Below are 16,816 nucleotides of genomic sequence, written 5' to 3'. Positions count from 1 at the left end.
ATTTCACATCGGCACTAATGTTCATTACCTTTCCCCAGTAAATAAAACGTCCATCTTTTTTAATCCTCATGAGTTTTGTGCTCCCATTTGAATTTATATTTCTAGTGATCTATCTACACTAACATTTTAGCTACCACTTAAGGGAACTTCAGTGAATCTAGGTAACTCTTGGATGATATTTTATCTTCCATTATTGCTTTAGAGTGCCTTATAGGGATGCTTTTGTTTCATTTTTAGAATATTTTGAGCAATAACTGTATTTCAGTTTTACTTGCAGATCCCCTACTATATCAGAGGATAGTTCCAAAAAATGCAGAATAATATATAGATACTAAAGATTATTAAACCATCTTGTATATTGAACCCTTCTGAGTGAACCCTAGCATGCTTGCCAAACCTAACTTTGTTTACAGAAGACTAACCAGCCATCATATTTTTCTATAGAATTCTTATATTAACTTAGGAGAAAGATTTCTACCTTTGTATTTCTTCTAATAGTATACTGTTTCATGAAGATTTTCTATTTACTGAAACCTTCAAGTGTTCATTTTTCTAAGGCTATACTTTCAGGTTTTATGTATATATTGAAGCAAAAAAAAAGGTAATTTAACATCTTGAAAATATGTACATTCATTTTCTCTTAATATTTATTCCAAAAGTGAGGGGGGTGCAGAGTATATATTTTTTGCCCACTGCCTTAAATCAGCAACTTTCACTAATTATTGAGAACTGAATCTCTTTAGTAAAGGAATACCAGAAGTCTTGTAAAAATTCATTTGTGCTTAGAAGTAAAATAATAATAATAATATCTTAATTAGATATGCTTTCTTTTCTACTAGAGCCCAAGAAATGAAACTTCAGACTCACATTTGCAGTCTCCCTGTAGTGTGCGCTTTTGATTCCCCTGCCAGGTCACCTTGCATTGCTCCCTGGACACCCAGCCCTTTCTCGCAGTGGACACTCACACTCCCACGGCCTCTTCAGAGGCAGCTCCCATTTGCTGGAGCACCAGGGCCCTTTGATCATCTGCCCTTTCACCACTGCTGGAAACCAGGAAGTCTAGGGTAGGAAGAGAGAGGGTGCCCCTAGCAAGCACTGTCCTGCTCCCCCTGCCCCAGACCACCCCCTTCCCACCTGGAGCCCAGGCGGCTCAGACAGAGACATGGAGTGAGGTTGGGGCTCCCCACTGAGGACCACGGTCCTGCCAATGTGGCTGCAGTTAATCCCTTCCAAGTCTGGGTTCCATATAAGTCCCAGACTCTTGTGAACTGTGCCACGCTTCTTTGCTCACACCACATCGACAGACCTGAATCCCTCACTTTCACGGTTTCTGGGTTAGGTTCCTTTCATCCGGGGACGCAGAGAGCACTTCAAAAGAACCAACACTCACATCATCTCGCTCTCCCATCTGTTCTAGCAGCAAGACTGCTTTAGGCTTTCCTATTCTTCCTCAGTTTCTGTTAAGTCTCAGCACAAACTTCAATAAGACGTAAACCTAAGAATAATTTTATGATAAAATGAGTAACTTTGTGCTCATTTTAAATCTAGAGAAACCACCATGTCTGTCACATAATGAATTCGTTGTTTTGGTCTTTAACAAAAATGTGTTCCTCCTTGTTTTTCTAGCTGTTACAGAAGACCGTGTACAAACCGACTGAGGCATTGTGAGCAAGGACTTATATTTAGTGAAGAAGTATGTCGCTGTGTCCCTTCATACTGGAAAAGACCACAGATGAACTAAGACTGTACTGTTTTCCAGTTTGCCATTTCTTTATCTTGGAAAACCGTGTTGCCACATTAGAACTATCTGTGAACACAGAGACCTTGGTGGGACCATGGAGACAGAGACAGAAGTCAGTGTTTGCTGACCTGTGTGGATAACTTTACAGAAACGGACTGGAGCTCATCTGCAAAAGACCTCTTTAAATGACTGGTTTTTCTGCCAATGACCAGACAGCTGAGGTTGTTCTCTTGTGATTTAAAAAAAAAATGACTATATAATTTATTTCCACTAAAAATATTGTTTCTGCATTCATGTTTATAGCAATAACAATTGGTAAAGCTCACTGTGATCAATATTTTTATATCATGCAAAATATGTTTAAAATAAAATGAAAATTGTATTATAAACTGGAAAGTTCAGTCCGTTACTATTAAACACAATAAGCAAAACTTGATGATAGGAAAACATTCAAACATTCCTGCTCTTTCTCTTTTCCTCCAGCCAGATGTCAGATTTTGACTATTATGAAAATGTGTGATCCTAGAAAAGAAAGTTCCAGAGAGACAACAGTTGCTATTACATTTTATTTGAATTCATCTCTCACTATACGTCATGATTATGTTTTAGCATATGACATTTTTAAATTTATAACCAAGTGAGTCGATATGCTGCTTAGCATGTCCATGTGATGGAAGCTATTCGGTGCACTGGGATCATTCAGACTCTTCACTTGCTTTATTATCCCCCGGTATGTATTCAAATGGCTTTTAAATATTTTACTCAAAAAGAATCTTGCCCAGATATTTAACTCCTCCTGACCAACTAAAATGCTTTTTGTGAGCTGAAATGCTCCTCTCTGGCACATATAGACTGGAGATCATGTTTAAATACTCTTATATATTAAAAAGGAGACATTTCAATAACACAATTGAAGTGCTTGTCTCATGTTTAAGAGGACATCATGCTAAAATACTTTTCTCTGGGAACAAATATTTTGCCTACATAAACACAACCATATGAGTAGTTCACTTATTGACAGAGGATTATTTGCTGGTCGGATAGAGCTGCTAGCAAAGAATAAAACATAACTGCTAGCAATACATAAAAAGACAAGGCTATAGCAATACATAAAAACAGTAATCCTGAAAGGAGAAGAAAATTCTATCAAGCTATATAAATATAAGCTTCCTAAAGCTTGCAAATTTAACAAAAATGTTTCAAAATGGCGTAGGCAACAACTCAAAATATCATCATCTGTGTTTTGCCATAAAATAGTTTTCTTTAAAAGTATTTCAACAGACTGATGCATTAAACATGTTCTGAGTATTTTCAGTATTGACTTTTAAAATAATGTTACGTGTAATGTTTAGAAAAGTCCAGTTACGTGCTCTGCATAACTTAAACATAGAGTTTATAAGGCCGATTTTTTCATGTATTGGGGAAAAAAATGCTCTTCTGAAATTCTCTCATTATATACATTTATGGACCATCTTTTTATTTTTTAGTGAGGATGGCTGAAGCCTTAAGGGACAAAATCTATCCATTATACATCCTTATGTTCAAACCACAGTCCAAGTCATTTTCAAACGCGAGAACAGTAGAAGACAATAAGAATAACTAATAATACAAAAGAAAAAGCTAATTAAATTTGACTAAAGCTATAGTTTCCATCAATATTGCTCAATAAGAACAAGCTCAGAAAAAAAAAAAAAAACAAGCTCAGGGATGACTACCAATGGAAATGTGGAATCAAATAAATAACATCTTTCCACCTAATGGGGAGGCATAGTTGGTGTCTAGTCCATAAACTGGTCACCATCTATGAAATTCAACTGACGTTCAATTCAATCATTTTTTTATCACACTTGAGCCAAGAATGTAAGCAAACAAACATTATGTAATCTATTATGGCAATCTGGCTAATTGTTTCTAGTTTTGATACATTTAAAATATATTGAATGTTTAGCAGATTTAGGGGAAAAATGTAATATAAGTTCAAATGAACCCCCTGAGGCCATGTAAAGAATGAGAGCCTGGTACAATGGCTACTATCAGCTTTAAAAAATCTAAAGTATGTGTTGACAATTAGTTTCTCAGAATATTATGGGTAAGCCAAAAAAAAAATCACTAGACCAAAAATTAAAACACGAAGCATGCCAGAAAAATAGCACTTAATTTGTCCCTGGAGATGTAATAATTTTGGCCAAAATCAAAAGTAACATGAGCAAAAAAAATACATTGCCAGAGATACTTGCAAACAATTTTATGTAGACCATAAAAATCTCACTTCACTAAATAATAAGAATCGAGATTTTGTGGTACCAGTTTAGACTAGAGATAAGGCTAAATAATTATTTAGAATGTTAGCAAGCATGATTCAGCAAAAAGCTGAAGAAAAAAAATACTGAGAATGTAAACTCTCCAAGAGTCTCGAGATACCAACCCAGCCAAATCTCAAGGATAAGGATGATGAGAAAACACTGGAAGCTTGCAGGGACAGTTAATACATATATTCAAATCTTAAAAGTTTATACACAGAATTTCATGTCTAGGAACCAAATACTGTACTTTCAGTTTAAAAGACTAATGGGAAGGGGTACCTGGCTGGCTCAGTCAGTAGAGCATGAGACTCTTGATCTTGGAGTTGTAAATCTGAGCCCCATGTTGGCTACGGAGATTACTTAAAAATTAAAAAAAAAAAAAAGCAATTGTATAACATTTAGCTTCCAGGGTTTTTTTTTTTTGTTTTGTTTTGAAAGGTGTTTTAATTTGCTCACTGCTTAAGTGAAATCTATTCCATTATTAGACTTTCTAAAAATAATCTGTCCTCCACCTGCACTCACTGGCCTACCCAGAATGCACTTCTGTAACACAAGGAGAAAGGGTCACAGGCTCCCTCCTCACCTGTTTCCCTGGGTCTCTGCTCTGCTCACAGTGGGAGAGAAAAAGCAGACAGAGCAGGTCAGAGAGCTCACACCACAGCCTTCTTCAGCATGTGGCCAAAGGCCAAAATCCTTCTTCAGATAACTTGGCATGTTTACCAACCAGAGTAGGTGCTGGGCAGCGAGCTCACCTTACCTTCATCACCACCCTGTCCCCCCAGATCTGAGCTTTCTCTGGCAGACTTTTCAAAGGATGCTTTTTTAGGGACTTTACCTTTGGAACTGCAAACGAAAAAGTGATTAAAAAAAATTATTGCACTCTGCCACAGTGGGAGAGCATTTGTCTGATTCTTATAGAGATGAATTCTAGAAAGTTCTGAACAAATCCAGTATCATTTCCCAAAAAGACATAGAGGACACTCAGAGAACAATTTAAGGAAGCCGAGGACATGTTTCACAAAGTAATTCCTACTTTTTCTGTTCATGTTTGAAGTGTTAGTATATAGTAAGGATATTTTTTCAGTGTGGAACCTGGTAACTTGTAGAAATGCAAATGGTGTCTGATGGTTTAAACCTAAGTTTTACGTGTTTGATTTTTTTTTTCTTTGTTCCATGGCTCATGATTCATTACTTTAAAAAGCATGCTATAACAGAAGGAGCTCTGGATTGGGAATTATGTGCCAGGTTTTTAATCTTGACTTTTGTACTATGCCCCTGAGCAAATCACCAAAACCCTCTGAGTCTCAACCTCTCTTACTCTGTGGAAGGAGGGAGCTGAATTAAAATTGTGTATGAAGTCCCACCTCTGAAGTTGCAAAGTTTATAGTAAACTCCATACAGAGAGAGGGAAAGCACACATACACAGAACCTTTCTAAGAACTTCAAGGAAGCCCAATTCTTTTTTTTTTTAATTTTTTTTTTATTTATTTATGATAGTCACAGAGAGAGAGAGAGAGAGAGAGGCAGAGACATAGGCAGAGGGAGAAGCAGGCTCCATGCACCGGGAGCCCGACGTGGGATTCGATCCCGGGTCTCCAGGATCGCGCCTTGGGCCAAAGGCGGGCGCTAAACTGCTGCGCCACCCAGGGATCCCATGGAAGCCCAATTCTTGAGATTAGTGACCCCATTAGGAGGAAATTTTTTTAATGTTTTTTAAAAATCTTTTTTTAATGCTTAGAAAGCTCAGTTCTTGAAACTAGTGACCCCCCCCTTTAAGAGGAAATGTTTTTTAAATGTCTCATATTAAGAAATTATACATGAAAAATCCTGTCTCCTCATACCATAAATCTTATTCAACTACTTAAATCCTAACTACTTTAGATAGCTCAGAGCATCATTCCCCTGATTCCTTCATATCAAAGGTGGTCACACCTTTGAGATTGTGGAAAGTCTCAACTGTTGGAAAGAGTTATTATAAAAAACAAAACTGAGCAATTTTCCCCAAGAAACCAAAACTTAAAACTCCCGGTGTGCTGTTTGCAAACCTCCATCAGATACACATACACTCTATTTCATCCAGGCAAAGCCATTGAAGGAGAGGTTGACTTCAAACGTTGTTGCCATCTGGAATTCTGTACCACCAGGACCTGGTATCTACATTCTCGACAAGTACGTGGGTCAAAATTCTCAGATGATGCTCCTGGGCTCACCCACCAGGGCTGATTATACATCAGGCTCCATGAGCTATGATTGTCCACATAGGCAGCAACAAGGGTCTTGGTCTCATACATACAACTGTGAAGCACCATTCGGAACTTCTTTAAAATCCACCAAATAATGACTAACTGGGTGAGAATGTAAAACAGTCTCAATAAGAAATAATTTTACAAATAAGATTTATAAATATTTTTTAAAGATTTTATTTATTTGAGAGAGAGAGAGTGTGTGTGTGTATGTGCAGGATAGAGAACAAGAGAGGCAGGGGGTTGGGGGATGGAGAAGCTGAGCAGGGAGCCCGACATGGGGCTCGATCCCAGGATTTGAGATCATGACCTGAGCTGAAGGCAGATGCTTAACCGACTGAGCTACACATTTATAAGGTGCCCCAGATTTATAAATACTTTTAAAGGTGCCCCAGATTTATAAATATTTTAAAAGAAAAAGATGTTTCCTGTATATTCAACACTACTTCGTGTGATTTTATAATAATATTTGTAGTGTGCTGTTACAATCATGGAAATTTTCATCATTTTAAGGCAGCCGCACATATTCCTCATCTTTTTAAAAATCAGTCTTTCTGGAGCCCCTGTGTGGTTCAGTTGGTTAAGCCTCTGCCTTCTGCTCGGGTCAGGATCCCGGGATCCTGGGATGGAGCCCCACATTCAGGCTCCCCGCTTAGTGGGGGTCTGCTTCTCCCTCTGTCCCTCCTCCCTGCTCATGCTCTCGCTCTCTGTCTTCCTCTCTCTAAAATGAATAAATATAGAATCTTCAAGAAAAAAATCATCTTCTTTATATTCAAATTTATGTGCTTAAATTCAGTGGAAATTTGAGATTATCATCACACCTCCACAAATAAAACTATGTAGCTGACATGTTCAGGTTAAAAACAAACTTTTTTGAGGTACCTCGGTGGCTCAGTGGTTGAGCCTCTGCTTTTGGCTTAGGGCGTGATCCCAGAGTCCTGGGATCGAGTCCCACGTCCAGCTCCCCATAGGGAGCCTGCTCCTCCCTCTGCCTGTGTCTCTGCCTCTCTCTGTGTGTCTCATGAATAAATAAATAAATAAATAAATAAATAAATAAATAAATAAATAAAGTCTTTAAAAAACACACAAACTTTTCTTCAGTACTTGTGTCATATCGAGATTTCTTGCCACCAAGATTTCTGAGTCCTCCCTGCTGTGTGACAGATTTTTTTTTCAATGTACTACTTTGTTCCCTTTTTTTTTTTTTTTTTTTTTTTACTTTGTTCCCTTTATCTCCTACTCATCTTAATCATAGACCTGAACTCCTGATTACTCCTTTCCTCATTCCCATCCAGACATTTGTACTCCACACGTTTTCGGCAGTGGCTGCCCAGTGGAAGTATCGCAGCAGGAGAAAGCACACAGGGATGAGACAGGCTGCGGGTATGTCCTATCGAACTTTCCCAGCTTCCTCTGACTCTACCCCAAGGGTTGGATAGACAGGTGTCAAAGGTAAGAGACACTAACTTCAAACGGATGTTTGTGAACTTATGCTCCTCATAGATACACAGTAAAGCAAGGACCAGAGACTAGCGTTTGGAATTGCTAACAAGAGAGGATGGGGAAGGGAGGACGGAGATGAAGGAAAGGTGAACACAGAAAGGAAAAACAGAAGAAAAATGAGAAATGGTCAGAAGGGGAAAAAAAAGAAGGCCCACTAGAATTTCAAGGAAAAAAAGGAAGAGGTCTCCTGAGCTGTTGGTGGGGACCCTGATAGGAAATGTGGGGTAGATTCCTGAAATGTGTCGGAAAAATTTCTGTGATGGGTGAACAGGATGGCAAAGGCAAAATCCGTGATCTGCGGGAGAGTTCTTGAACTGGCTTATGGTGTTGCCGAGTAGATGTGATGGACACCACGACAGTCATCTGATCATCTCACTGCTGCAAGTCTGACGAAAGCCGCCGCATGAGATGACATGAGATAGGGTCCATGTTGGCTTGCGCACATGGCTGCCCTGCTGGTGCATGGCTCATCTAATGGGGAGATGCTCCTGGTAAGGTCTTGGGGACACAAAGAACTTCCTCATCTCTGGATTTAAAACCGGTGTTTCTGCATGAATCTCAGATCACATGAGAATTTCGTTGTGATTTCTCTTAAATAACACGTCCCATGCCTGGTTTGGCCTGTGTATGGGAGCGAAGCTGAGACAAGCTCAGCTGTCCCCATCATGAGTCACCTCACAGGGCACACACTAGGGAAGTCTTCCACGGAGGGCGTGGGGGCGCACGTTCCCCATTAGGCCGCAGAGATATTGGAGGTTGCAAAGTTCTCTTGAACAAACCACAGTCTCTGCTGCATCTGAGAGAATTCCAGAATTTGAATTAGACCCAGAAGAAGAGGTTCTCAGCTATTGTAGGAGTCAATCCCTCAGTTTTGCAAATGTGGTGCCTGTGGGCCTTCCCCTGATGCAGACTCCTCAGGAGACACGCAGTGGAACGGCAGGGTCCACATGAGCACAGGGGCCAGCGATGGTCGGCAGGGACGGTCGGTGTCTGTGCGGCCCCCGGCCGAGGCTGGGCGCCAGGCCTCCACTCCTCTTTCCGCCAGAGCAGCCTGGCTTCTGTCTGTTTGACATCGAGGTGTTGAGGGCGAAAGATTTCATTTTTCAAAAGGTCCTTCACAAATTCTTTTTTTTTTTTCTTTTCAAATTACTGCTCTAAAATCTGAGGCTTACCTTATTGAATTACCTGCACCGCCTCCGGTTCCCTGCCAAGGCCGTCATCTCTCACAGGTGCAGCTGCAGCGGAAGCTGTGCCAAAATTCTGTAGCGTTAAAGCTCCTCTCCTGGATGGGGAGGCAAGTGTGCTCAGAACACCGAGCAAGGTCACCATGCTCTCATCAGGAGAGGGGAAAAAAAGCTCTTAACCCCTGTGTAAGATGTCCCAGCCTAAATAAAACGAAATAGGATTTAGGGGATAAGGTTTCAATTCAGATTTTTTTTTTTTTAATTTTCTTATTTAAGAGGCACCTGCATGACTCAGTCAGTTAAGCATCCAACTCTTGATTTCTGCTCTGGTCATGACCTTAGGGGCATGAATTTTAGCCCCAGTTGGCTCTGTGCTGGGGTGAAGACTTCTTAAGATTCTCTCTCTCCCTTTGCCCCTCCACCCCCCTCCCCACAATTATTTGACAGCCTTACACCAAAGCACAGACTCAATGCAACATGAACTGAGTGGGAACATCCTCCAGGCTGGGGTTATCATCAATGCTTCTCCTTCAACCGTGAGCCACTATCCTTGGACCCACTCCGTATGTCTTGGATTCTCTCTTGGATCCACCTCATATGTCTTGATTCTCTCTTGGATCCACCTCATATGTCTTGATTCTCTCTTGGACCCACTTCATATCTCTTGATTCTCTCTTGGATCCACTTCATAGCTCTTGATTCTCTCTTCTCTTATGAAGAGTAGCTTTACCCGAGACTTTGAATCTGCAAACAGAAGACTCATCTAGGCAAGCCTAATTTTTGTCCAGAGCCTGGTATGAACTCAGCTCATTTGAAACACACTTCACCCTATCATCATCTGGTCAGCTGCTAGAACAGAAAAGTGTGGCTGGCTTACACAACAGAAATTTGTTTCCTCACATTTTGGAGGCAGAAAGTCTCAGGTCAAGGGGCCATCAATGTTGTTTCTAGAAGTTTCTGGTGAAAACTCCCTTCCTACCTTGAAGACAGACACTTTGTCTCTTTCTCGTTGTACTCACATCGTCTTTCCTCTGTGCACATGTAGGGGAAACAAGATCTCCGGTATCTCTTCTAACAAGGTCACCAGCCTTAGCAGACCACAGCCCTACTTTTTCAACCTCTTTTACCCTGAATTACCACCCTAAGGCTTTATCTTCAAACGCAGTAACATTGGGAGTTTGTACTCCAACAGACACATTTGGAAGGGACATAATTCACTCCACTGCAACTCCTCTTTATGTGCAAATTTTAATTGGCAGAAAAGAGTTGAATATGAATCAAATATTTTGAGACCAAGAAAGTTTGTATTTCGAGGCAGAGTGCCTGAATAGTGTTGGGTGTTGGTATGCAAGAGAAGTAAACAAGATCTTCAGAAAGAATAACTAATTCAAGAATGTCCAAGCTATTCTTGAACTTCCACCTGAGAGGGATTTTTAATTTAAATTCAATTAATTAACATATAATGTACTATTGGTTTCAGGGGTAGAGGTCAGTGATTCATCAGTTGCATATAACACCCAGTGCTCATTCCATCATGTGACCTCCTTAATGCCCATCATCCAGTCACCCCCTCCCCAACCCCTTCCCCTCCAGTGACCTTCAGTTTGTTTCCTATGATTAAGAATCTCTTATGCTTTGTCTCCCTCTCTGATTTCATCTCGCTTTATTTTTTTTTAATTTTTCCCCCGCTAATAGCTCCACTGAGTCATAAGTAAAACTGATAAAATACTTGTATTTATACTTGTACGTATAAGTATGTGATACACTTCTACGCATTTTGCTCCCAACATGGGTCTTAAATTTATTTACCTACATAGTTGACACATCAAGATGCCTCATACTGTAATGAGCTTATACTGAAACGCCTGCTGCTTTCATATATTGCTAATACAGTTATTAAATTGGCAGAAGGAACTCTAGAAGTAGCTGTGGCAATCTATAAATGATTTTCCAAGCAAAAGATACAAGCTCATGACCTCATTCAGTACTGGGACCAAGAATTAAGGCCACAGTTGTTGATTTCAAAGAGAAATTCTTTAATTCCTTGATTGCTGGCTGCAAAACTGTCAAATATGTTCAAGTTTAGACTATGCTTGATCCACAAAAAGCCCTCAGTAAGTAATTTCCATAATCTTTGGAAGTTCCAAATGCCAAATCCTTTTTAATCAGAATTAAAGTGTCCAGAAATTCAGCCTCATTTACAAATTACAACAAAGTTCTAAGAGAGAAAAATGAGAAAATGTCAGGATTCAGCTAAATATCAAATTTTAGACCTCTAATTTGTCACCATTTGTAATTATATAAACCAATGTTGTAATGCATTTTGGAATTCAATCATACTTTTGTCCAATTAGGTCGTGAAGCTTCGTACTTCACATATACCAATTCCAACTCTTTCCCCTTCAGTATATAAAGGGCACACAAAGTCCAGAGGCTATGAAAGATCAAGATAAATATTCTGAAAATGAGGGACAGTTTTAACTTAATTTTAAGAATTTATGATACAGAAAGAGGAAACAAATGTGAAAAAAAAAAACTTAAAAAGCATCTAAATATTTATGGCTTCCGGTTGGAAATAGACTTGGAATTCAAGTTTCTACTTGATTAAGAATTTCTCCTATCCTTTTGGTATGAATTTCCTTCATGGTTAAGAAAATGCACTTTCCTCATAAGCCTTAGAAATTCAGTTTAAATCAGCACTTTTCAAATTTTAACTATGAGAGAATTCTTACTGCTTTTTTTTTTTTTTTAAAGGCCACATGATCTGGAAAATGTCACTGAGCAAAGCATAATGTTCCTGTGCTTTTAACTGAACAAAGGAGGCAACAGTATGTCCTTAACATATAACTTGCTTATAAGATTAGACGTAAGTATTAAACAGCTGTTGGGGAAAAAAATGCCATAATTCAGAAATAGCTATGTTGGGAATGCTCATCCATTTCTAGCAGATTTGAATTTAATTTTTTTACCCTTTCCCTCTTCAAAAGAAAATAAATTTATAGAGATCTACCAAAATACAGAGTACCTTTTATAAAAGATGAACAACAGAAGGCTCCGTCAATGTGGTTCAAAGCATAGTTTCTTGAAAAAGGTTAAAGGTGAAAGTGTAAAGTTCCGAGCACTTGGAGGAAAGGGAGGTAATAACTTTAAAACTATAAAAATCACCAGACCAAAAAGTGTGTGCACCTATAATGTAAAAATTCTAATAAGCACAACAAAAGTAAAACAGGATTTTCTATAATGTTATTAAAAAATATAAACTATCCTCCATATATATTAGCAATCCCAAGAAAGCCTAAATATTATTAACAAAATTCAACTTTCAAGTGATTGATATTTTTCTTTTACCGTAATCCTCTAACATAATCTTCCATAATGATTCCCTCCTCACTAGCTGGTTTTGGAATAAAACACCCACCTATACAAATTTTGATTAGACTATCACAAAAACCTTGCAGTCTAGATTTCAGAGTTTCCAGGTGACTAGATATCTTTCCAAAATTCTAAGCCATCTTATTTTGGAAAAATCTCTACATATAGGAAATAGCAGTATTTTAAAACTATATTTAAATCCCCAAGCACTTTCACATATCTCATTTTGCCAACAGGAAATGCAAAATATAGATTGCCCCAAATCAGCTCTTCTAATGGCATTTCCTTCGGTATAGCAGGAAGAGCACAGTTCAAAAAGCTGTGAGACCACATGACCGAAGCCTTAATTCTTTAATCCACCTGGTAACAGTGCTGCTGTACAGGTTCAATGCAACCGTGCATACAGAGGCCATAATAGAAGACTCTGCATATAGGTGATACTCAAACATTTATTCAATACTTGATTGTGTATGTACAGATTTTGGAATTCAGCACATCTTAAGGTAAGAACGTGTTTCATTTTCCTCATATTTGTTTACTCCTTTGCAGAAAGACTGATTTGCTGAGTCAAATTCCATAAGATCTCTCCTTTGAGAATAAGCCTCCACTTGCTTAATTTTTTCAAAAGATTTATTTATGGATTTTTAGAGAGAGAGCATGCACATGAGCAGGGAGATGGGCAGAGGGGGAGAAAGGGGAAGAGAGAGAGAATCTCAAGCAGACTCCCCACCAAGCCAAATGAGGGGCTTTATCTCACAACCTGAGATCTTGACCTGAGCTGAAATCAAGTGTCAGATGCTTCTCTGAATGACCCACTACTTGCTTTACATAGGTCCTAGGTGAGGGGGGTAAGGAGGAGGAAAGGAAGAAGAGGAAAAAAAAAAAAAAACCAAACTCGATTTTGAAGAGCAACTCTTAGTAGGAGAGAAGATACAAGGCTGTGGATAATGTGAAATAATAATTCATTTAAAAATATCTAATCAGGGACGCCTGGGTGGCTTAGCAGTTGCGTCTGCCTTCAGCCCGGGACGTGATCCTGGAGACCCAGGATCGAGTCCGCATCCAGCCCCCTGCATGGAGCCTGCTTCTCCCTCTGCTTGTGTCTCTGCCTCTCTCTCTGTGTCTCTCATGAATAAATAAATAAAATCTTAAAAAAAATCTAATCAAAAAAAAAAATCTAATCAAACCTATTTTGTCCACTGTCTCTATATTTCTGGAAAAAATACCATTTTACAGTAGAAGATTCAGAAATGTATACATGCAAGAAAATAAAAGTGGCCTGTTACACCATCCAAGCTTAACCGTTATGTTAGCTGTATATATTTTTATGACTATATTCATGAATTTACAAAACTGGGATCCCTTGGCTTGTACAGATTTGTTTCATGCATCCAGGGCTTAATGTTTGTGTAAACTTTTTTCTTTTACAATATCGCCATTTTGCATGACCACATATTACAGCCGAACAAAATCTCTTTGATTATTCTATTACATTTTAGCATTTAATTAACTTACACTTTTCACTCCATTACAGTTACAATCTGTAATTCTTTATGCACTTTGTCACAGCTCTACTTCCTTAAGCTAGTACCTATCTATCAAATCTATGGGTCAAACGTATTAACCTTTGAGGGACCTTGATATATAGTTCCAACATCATCCTCTAGAACCTTTGGTTCTCACACTACCATTTTTTGAGAGTGTAAGTTTCTCACACTACCATTTTTTGAGAGTGTAAGTTTCCTTGCAACCCAACAAATATTATTTTAAAAATAATCTTAGGTAATTTGTGGGTGGAAAAAGATATCTTAAATTGTTTTAATTTGTAATTCTCTTGATCAGCAATGAGGTAGGGTATGATTTTGTGTATTATTTCTCTGTGACAATTTGTCAATTTTTATTGGGTTTCTTTACTTGTCAAAGTGTTTGAACTTTTCAAACAACAATACTAATTTAATTTTGATTATTTACTTGTTCATACATTTCTTGTTTGTTTTTAGCCTGGTAATGTAGTTTTTATAGTCTGTGTATTGTGTACAAATATATATATATATTTTTTATTTTATGGGTTCAAACTTTTTTTTTTTGCTATTTTTCATGTTCTATATGCATAGCCTCCTTCCATTTGCAGTAATTAGGAGGTATTTTAGAATTATGTCAATGTTGGAAAAAATGGTGTCATTCATCACAGAGAAACATCTACAAGTCTCCATAAGATTGAAGCTGGGATATGAACCTGTCTCTCTTCCCCATATGGGAAAATGCTCTATAGGCAAGTCTGTCATTCTTCTTTTCCTTTTCCACAACAATGACTTCGACTTCTTGTAGGCGCAACAGTAACACCAATGAGAATTACACTGGACGTGCTCTGTTCCTAGGATATGAAATTCATAGAGCAGTAGAGTATCTAGCATAAGGAAGTAAAATTATACAGAGAAAAAACAAACTTACAAGTAAGTTTCCTAGAGGTATGGTTTCATTTAACTTTTGCCCAAATAATTTAGCCAATTACTCTACCAATATTTGTAAATAATTATTTCTTCACCTTCATGTGAGTTGTGTGTGCGGCATTCTTTTTCTATGTGTGCATTATTATGTATTATTTTCTTATGAATTGTTGATTGCTTCCAAGGCCATCTGCTTTTTTTTAATCCATCTGTTTTGATTCTGTCATCAGTGCTGTGATATTTTAGCTTAAATTATTTTTAATTTTTGGTAGGCACAGCAAGAACCCATCATTTCTCTTCTTTTGAATGTTTTCTCTCAGTTCCCGGAAGTCACAGGGATTCTCTCTTTTTATGACGCCATGACCGCACAATCTCCTGACTGGCAATTCCTGGAAATTATAATCTCCATATGATGTATGAAGATGGAGGAAGAGGAGAGTATTAGCCTCACCACCAATGTAGGAGAGAAGAGCAGCCTGGGCCCTTAGTGATCTCTCGAGCCACCAGTCACACTGTGGGAGCCACATTGTGAATTTTGATTTTACACAGGTATGCTTGACTGCTTCACTTCAGAAAGCGAAGGACCAGTCCATCATCAGATTTTTAAAAACTCTATTTCAACACTCTAGTTTGGACAAATTCCTCCCAGACACTACATGGCATGTGTCAGTTTGGGGGTTTAGGAGGGGAGGAGGGAAGGAGGGGCGAGGGTCTTCATAAGAATCTTGTTCCAAAGTTGGGAGAAGTAAGGGATGCCCTGCTCGCCCGGCAGGTGGCATTTTTTCCCCAAGTTCCTCTGCCTTTTGGGTCTGTGATGTTTATGGGAACACCAAGTAGTCCCATCTCACAATCTGAAAATGCTTTACACCTTTCAGTGTGGGAGAGGCTCTCGGGGAGGGTCATGCACTGACCAGCACTTGTGAGCCACCAGCCAGGTAAGCCTTCAAGAGTTCTTGCAAACATGCTTTCCACTAAGAAAAATAGAAAATTAACTTCCCTTTTAATGGCATTTTGGATTATTAGTCTTCAGATAAAAATATAAAATCTCTGTTAAAAGAAAAACAGTTTGGGTGGGAGGAGAATTGGGTGTGGAGTGAAATGTTAACAAAATCTCAACTGAGATTCTTTGCTGAATCACATTTGGCATTAAGTCAGGCAATCGGTATGGATTGTATGAGGTACTCAATTTTCACTGTCTAATATTAAAGACACTAAATTAATAAGATTCTTTAAACTCTGCTTGTGGTATAATTTGTGTCTCAAGATTAAACTCTATTGGACTGGAAGGGTCTTACCACAGATAACTAGAAGTCATAGTTGGTCACCAGTTAGTCTAAGAAGTTAAAGTGAAGATTATTAAGAATATAATCATGCTTTAAATATAAATGTTTATATGCATGTGAACTAATTCACTAGGTTGTTGTTATAGGAACAAGATCTTGTCTTTGGAATTGGCAGTTGGCTTTCTTGCATTTACTTACCAGTAGTGCTTTGTTTTTGAGTTTTTATTTCATTAAAAGGAACTGAGAAATTTAAGTCACTTATAAAGCAATCCAAAGAAATAATATTCTTCTGCTATATTTCATAGCAGCCAAATATTGATAGTTAGCTTGCCTAGACCTAATGCACAACTTTTTTTAATTGACTCTCCTTGACTGAGCCTTTCACTTGATCTTCGCCAAAAGGCCAAGAAGCGATTGACTGAGCCTTTCCAAAGCATTCAGTTTTCATATATTTTCTATTAATTTTCTCACTTATTGTGGTTACTTTCAGTAGAAAGCACTGAATAAATAGCATCTATTCATTTCATCTAGTAACTTACAATCCTGAGATAACTAAGTTTGGATCACATAATTGCATAAGCTTGAAAAAAGCAATTTTTTCAGGAACCAAAATAGACACATATGTTATGAAAAGGCTTCAAAACTACGGACAATGACTTTTCAAAGCGTCACTCCTTCACTTTTCAGGAAGACTGTCCCTAAGCATGTAAGAACAAAAACTTCAAGCCAGATGTTTGCAA

At 38.4% G+C, this 16,816-nt stretch overlaps 1 protein-coding gene and 1 long non-coding RNA gene across 2 annotated transcripts in view; both read left to right on the top strand.

Annotated features, from left to right (window-relative positions):
- The window catches only part of VEGFC (vascular endothelial growth factor C), a 104,105-nt gene extending 101,975 nt beyond the window's left edge, over nucleotides 1-2,130 (top strand). Inside the window, exon 7 of the mRNA XM_077848607.1 lies at nucleotides 1,627-2,130. Coding sequence (XP_077704733.1) covers nucleotides 1,627-1,741 — 115 coding nt within the window. The 3' untranslated portion in view covers nucleotides 1,742-2,130. The remainder of the gene's footprint in view (nucleotides 1-1,626) is intronic.
- A 10,499-nt stretch (nucleotides 2,131-12,629) lies between these two features.
- The window catches only part of LOC144284273 (uncharacterized), a 38,428-nt gene continuing 34,241 nt past the window's right edge, over nucleotides 12,630-16,816 (top strand). The window contains exons 1-4 of the long non-coding RNA XR_013352628.1: nucleotides 12,630-12,849; nucleotides 14,675-14,799; nucleotides 15,114-15,342; nucleotides 15,669-15,728. This is a non-coding gene — a long non-coding RNA (uncharacterized LOC144284273). The remainder of the gene's footprint in view (nucleotides 12,850-14,674; nucleotides 14,800-15,113; nucleotides 15,343-15,668; nucleotides 15,729-16,816) is intronic.

Source organism: Canis aureus, chromosome 15 (genome assembly GCF_053574225.1).
Source record: "Canis aureus isolate CA01 chromosome 15, VMU_Caureus_v.1.0, whole genome shotgun sequence".
NCBI lineage: Eukaryota > Metazoa > Chordata > Mammalia > Carnivora > Canidae > Canis > Canis aureus.
Note: the sequence above shows the minus strand (reverse complement) of the source record. Positions and strands in the feature narration are given on the sequence as shown.